The 6538-nt window shown below is 32.3% G+C and overlaps 1 protein-coding gene across 1 annotated transcript; it reads right to left on the bottom strand.

Moving 5' to 3' along the window:
• Positions 1 to 4483: 4483 nt before the first annotated feature.
• LOC146532991 (speckle-type POZ protein-like) lies at positions 4484 to 6177 on the bottom strand. Its single transcript, XM_085195435.1, has one exon. The coding sequence runs from the start codon at positions 5966 to 5968 to the stop codon at positions 4949 to 4951; it is 1020 nt and encodes a 339-aa protein (XP_085051561.1). The 5' UTR covers positions 5969 to 6177; the 3' UTR covers positions 4484 to 4948.
• Between the last annotated feature and the right edge of the window lie 361 nt (positions 6178 to 6538).

The following is a 6538-nucleotide window of genomic DNA, read 5'->3' as shown; positions in this document are numbered from 1 at the left end:
TATGACAATGTATGTGAAATATAAATATTAATTAATTAAATTGAGGGCGATCGCCGCGCAGGTGTGATGTGACTGTAAACTCGATATGTTGTAGGTCCTATAAAATCTATCCCTAAAGCTACTATAATTACTACTATAATAAGCTACTATATTTTATTTTGGTTCGTTACATGCGGTATACCGCGTGGAGCTAAAAAAATATTAAAATACTATTGTCTGTATAAGTAAAGTAAGTATGGCAGTTGAGAGGCGATTGATTTCGACGCTATTCTGAGTAAGAGTAACCTATAATAAAAATAAATAAGTAAACAGGTAGATACTTACCTAGATATCATTTAATAATTTTAATGGATAATTAATTATAGGTACTTTAATATCGGTCGTTCTTCATAGCAATTTGTACTAAAAAGATCAAAACGCCTTTATAGTGGCCATGAAATGACCCATGGGAAATTAATGTCTTAAACGAAATGCGCACGCGAGATGATCTATCCAAGTGCGAATTGAATGTAGGCTTTTAATTAACTTCACGGACGTTTGAGATAAACAAATGTGAGGTCATTTGAACCATTAGATTTATAGTGGCGTAATTAGGAAGTGTTTGCCTTTACATGCATATTATAGATTCGATTACGACTTGTGCAAGTAGTTGTATCAACTAAAAATGGTTTTTTTGGGTTTTTGGATTCCGAAAAAGTTCCCAGATAAAGAAGTACCTAATATAGTCATATTAACTATAAAGAGATACAAAACTAATGTGGGTAATGTTTTTAAGCTTATAGTAGAGCAACTAGAGGGAACCTAGAAACCTCCGTCACCATTGAGACACTACTATTCCCCATTTTCCGTCAAATTCTGGACGCATTGCGTGTTGAGTGGCGGAACTCAACGTAGCGCTTTGTTTAGTTACCAGAGCGAGGAAATAAAAAAATATTAAATTATACGTCGAATGGGAATCGAACTCACAGCCTGTCGCGTTCACAGTCACACGTTTGCCTGCGCCACGACTGGTCTCAATAAAGACATTTGTTGACTGTATATAATTATTTGAATATACCCAAATTGCCCAATTTCAAATTGTCAATTTGTACCAATAACTTATAAATTGACAATATCTCAGAAATAAAGACAAACTAAGGACGGCGATCCGCCACAACTAATGAAGAGATTAGTATATTATGACGAGGTACCTACATTCTATGTAATTGATACTATTTGTATCAATTGCGCGTTGCCTACGCTTAGACCGATAGATAGTGTAAATGTGCCAACTGCACATGACTCAACTACTGCCAAGTTCAAGACCAAAGCTGCAATTGTTACTTACAAATTGATTGAGTGCTTCTTATCCCAAGTGTTCAAACAGAATAAGATCTGACTGTAAACGAGATGGTTATGGATTCGATCTCCATTCGGAGTAATATTTCATCACTCTGCGGAGAAACACGCGGTGTTGGGTTCTTTTATTTTTATAAAAGACAAGGCAAACGGGCGTACGGGTCACCTGATGGTAAGTAATAACAGCCGCCTTCGACCCCGTGTAACACCAGAAGAGCTATAGTTGCTGGTCCTAAAGTGGAGATAGGTGGGTCTTCGAAGGTATAACACTTAAGGTATAACACTTAACACCGAATGTTTCAAGCTTGCTCATTTAGCAATAAGGCCGCCTATTGTACTATCATAACAATATTATCTCTCCTGATTGTGATACATGTTTGGTGTACAATAAAGAGTATTTTACTTTACTTTACTTGGGAAGGAACACGAGGAACAGAGTGTAGTAACACAACGAGAAAGGGTAACTGTATAATGTGAATGCACTAAGAAGTGACTAAGGAATAGCTTGCGTCAGCATTCTAAATTGTAATAGCTGATCACACTAGACGCTGGTCGCTGAGTCGGCAAGCGATGCGGTAATCATATCCGCTCTCGTTAAGCTTTACTCAAGATTGAATTAATTTAAAATCTTAGTAGAGAATACCTACTTCTTAAACTTTCAGCTTCAGTTCAAATATTTCGTTTCTTATTTACATGTATTAAAGAGATTTTGTCCTTGAAATATACTCAAATACTTATTTCATATTTTCATTTTCCTCGCTCAGGAAACAAGACAAAGCGCGGCGTTAAGTTCAGCCACTCAATACGAAATGCCCTCAAAATTTGCCGGTATATGACGAACGGAATCTTAATGGGAATAGAGTGTCTTAACATTAGGTTCCCAAGTTCTCTCTACCTATCTTGCTATGGGCGGAATATAACGTGAAGCTAAAAAAAGACATTTAATTTCAACAATAATAAATATCCGCCTAAAACATAAAAAATGCCTCAAACATCAGCGGAAGTCGAAACCATAAGAACACTTTCTAAAAAATAAAGCACTGTATACATCATGTTACACCTACACAAACAAAAAAAAAAGAAAAATAACAAAATCCTCCTATCTCACCATAACGACTCCATCTTGTTAATTTAATTCAATTACATTATTCAATTTGGCTCTAAACGTAGGTACCTAATGTTAAGTGAAAAATTTACCAACAATCAGTCCGCACTTTATGCTTCTTCTTACAAATGATCGTCATTCATCTCGAGCGGATTTTCTTTTCCAAAAGTTTCGTTATTCCAAAAGAAATATGTTATGTACGTGGAACTCTAAAAAAAGTTTATTGTGCCAAAATCCAAGGCAGGTTGTTCCGTACTTAATAGAATACTTTATGTTACTTTTCGCTTTAGCTTCGTAAATTGCGCGATATATTTTATTTTATGTGAAGCCACATTTTGCGGGAGTATTACGCATTTTAGCATTTGTACTTTGCTTTGGTATATGTCGTTTATTAAAGGCAAGCAATATTAATGTTGGGTGGAAGAAATGGAAATCCAATATTTTCTTAATATAAACCTATGAGAATGAAGTATCATACAAATAAGATAGGGCCTATATGAAAATTCGTGACTCAAATATAAAGAATTATTAAATTTATTCGCAATTTTCGTTCGAAAATTATTTAGGTATGCACTAACAGCCCACTCGCGGCTTCGCCCACATACCATCTATAATACTTTTATTAGGTTGCATTTGCCAACAGATTGAGACATTCAATCATGAACAATTTATTTTCATAATATAATATAGGTAAAATCCAAATATGTTATCTACATAAAATTTCCTAGATAATGGAATAACGTTCGCTCGTAAGTTTAAATAAAGATATTATTATTACTTTAGACACTAGGGGAAATCGTCCCTGGTCCGTCACCCATAATGTTCAAAAAATAAATAAAATCTTATGAAGATCAACGGCTTGCTATTTTACTCTGTGGCCGGTTGCGGTTTTAATTCCCGCTTCAAGAATTTTTTATTTATTTATTTAGACACCACCAACAGCATAACATATACAACATTCATAAAAAAAACTTAAGCATCTAAATTAAAAACAAATATGTATGCCACTTACAGGCGTGTGTGTACAACATGCACCAATCTATGTTTAAGATAAGTATCTTAAAAAAATAATGTTATTGAGAACCTTTATTAATGTAATAGAAGAAGAAGCGAGCTCAGAAGCGGCTTAACCGATTTAGATGCAGTTTTCACTATTGGATTCTGGCAAGCTTCCGAAAACATATAATGTTAATTCATTACAATCGGCTCATAATTTAAAAAAAATTGTCAATTTATAGTACCTAATTCGACAAATTTGCTAATTGCTATAATAGTACAGTAATTTGTAGCTAAACAAAATAAAATAAATTCTCAAAAGACTTAAATTACTTGATGAGGCAGTCGTGGCGCAGTGGCACAAGTGTATGAATTTTTGGAACCAGTTTCGTTTGGAAATTAAGCTGAAACCGACAGAGGAACAGGCCAGGGTTTTTTTTTTAGACTTTCTTAGACTTTATAAGGAATTTCAAAGAAATATACTTTAATTAGACGTTTAATCGTGACGTTATTTAATTAAGTGTATTTAGGTGACGTGTTTCATAGCAAAAGATAGCAACTTATAGAAGAAAATCTGTATTTTAAACTGATTGCCGCACAAGTTACCTCTTATCGTAGAATCACCCATACATTTTTAGAAATATATACAATTGAAGATAGATTTTATATATATACAATTTTATAGAAATAAAAATGTAATATATACAATTATATATTACATTTTTATTTATTTTGCAGTACATTTTCAAATTGCAGCCTGTCTAGAACTTTTTATTAAGATTTTTTCAGATTGCAGCCTGTCTAGAACTATCATGAATTTATTTCTGGAAGAAATTTAAAAAGCAAACCTAGTAGAATTATTTCAGATGCAGTGTAGGTGAAACGAGAAAAGATCTTAGACATAGAGTTTGGACTTAGAAACAAGTAATTATGCATATTTTGTGGCTACTTAGGCACTTCGGAGATAGGTCCTAGACACTGGTTCAAGCCCAGACAACATAATGGACACCACCAAATAATGTACGGAATAATATAATAAAATTAGAAGTTGTAATAATTTATCTTAATCAATATTTAAACAAGATATAACATTGTGATATAGTCCGAGATATTTGTATCAAGTTCGAAAAATTGCCTGTTAAATGGTGAAGCTCAATGTAGCCCTTGTCTTGTTATCAGACAGAAGAAATTTAAATAATTTAAAATTAGACACAGTGCTGCTCCTTGTCAATATTTACAAATTAATATACATTTGAAAGTAAAATTACAATAAAAATCAAATCAGCTTCACACTCTATCCCTCACACAGCAGGATAGGCAGAGGGAACCTAGTTGTAAGACAGTCCGTTTTCCACATATGTAAATTATTTATTATGCAAATTATTATTTAAATAATATTTCACTCATATAATAAAACTACCTGTTACTTATGTGTAGCCCACCAATTAATGTTTAAGATCTATATAACAATCACAAAATTATTGTTCATCATTATTGCTCATATTTTCATTATTTAATATCAGCTTCAATATCATCATTCATAATGTATTCATAAATAGATTTTATTAATTCAACTGATTTCACTTTAGCCCATCCCTCTGTCTTTGTTATTAGTTTAGCTTGGCCATCTTTAATAAATTCTAATGTCAATTGCTTCAATGTTTTGGCCGAATGCAAATCAGCAATTTGTAATGTTTCTATAGCATTTTCCACAGTCAGTTTTTTATGTAAGGCTTGTTCACATAAACATTTTAGTCTACTTAATTGATAAAAATCTGCTGCAGCCAATAATCTCTCTGGCATATCATCCACTCTTGGTGCCTTGTCACTATAAATAAATGTAAGTACTTCTGTAAGAACTTCCTTCTCAAGTGGGGCTTCAACAATATTTGTGTAACATTCAGTTGTGTTGTGTTCAAAATGAGCTTTTAAAACAACACTTCTACTAGCCAGGACTGCTTTGTGCACTTTATATTCATTCCCTTCAACAGATTTCATGGTAATATCAGAAAATAAGCCATTATTTAGGAGATTTTCAAAATCATTGCTTAGTTCCGCTTCAGGTATGTTTGAATGGTCAATTTTTATATCATTTGTGACCATGAATTGAAATTTTAATCTCAAACTGCCATCACTCAAAAGAAATATGTCACTTCCAACATTACTGGCAATGTCTCTCTTGAATAAAGTAGCTAAATATTGCCATTTGTTGCCTTGCACAGTATGATATTCTTTTATTACAATGGATCGCTCTTCAAACCTTTTCAAACATATGGTTAGTATGGACTTTAGAAATACTGGATTAGGCGATAAGTAATATATTTCAATAATGTCGTTATCATGACCCAAAAACTGCATTTTCAGTGAAAATGTTGAATTAGCATTATTCCCTGTAGCATCTTTTGGTCTCTCTGTACGGAATTCCTTCGTTTTATTTTCAAGGAGATTAATAAATTTAGGTATAGTCCATATTATTGTGTTAATTTTTGTTTGGCCTTCTGTTCGTGTTGTATAATTTATGGTTGACATGCTGTTTTCTTTTCTTTATTACATGGAATGGATAAAAAATTAAGCCGTATTTTAATAATAATATATTAACAGATCTGGAAACTAGTATTTTTAATTATTCAATTCCTTAATTGTGACGTTTCGAACTAGTATAAGTTTTGGTCAATTTATGGAGTTTACAAGCAATATCGATTTTACCTTGTTGTCATATGTCAAAATGACAGTTAAGCAGTGCTACCAGTACAGCGGACTTACGCTACACACATAATCTATTTAATTTCAGGGATTGGTAATTTTTCTGCGCTACATCTTCACACTAAAAAAATATATTATTGTTTTCAATTCTCTTAAATTTTAATACCCAGATACATAAGGTTCTTTCCAAATTGCGGTAATATTTCCGTTTAAGTCAAATTATAAGAAAATTAATAAAATTAAATATAGCTCACGTTCTTGTATTCACTTTTGTTTATCTTATATACGCGTTGTGTAAGCTATAATTGATATGTTGTATTTTGTTTTCTTGGAAAAATATAGGAATACATATTTTTATATGAAAAATAATATAATATTAATAAATAATAACGTAAA

This window comes from Heliconius melpomene, chromosome 13 (genome assembly GCF_056956725.1).
Source record: "Heliconius melpomene rosina isolate 202511_hmr_F chromosome 13, ASM5695672v1, whole genome shotgun sequence".
Taxonomy (NCBI): domain Eukaryota; kingdom Metazoa; phylum Arthropoda; class Insecta; order Lepidoptera; family Nymphalidae; genus Heliconius; species Heliconius melpomene.
This window is presented reverse-complemented; position numbering and strand designations above follow the sequence as displayed.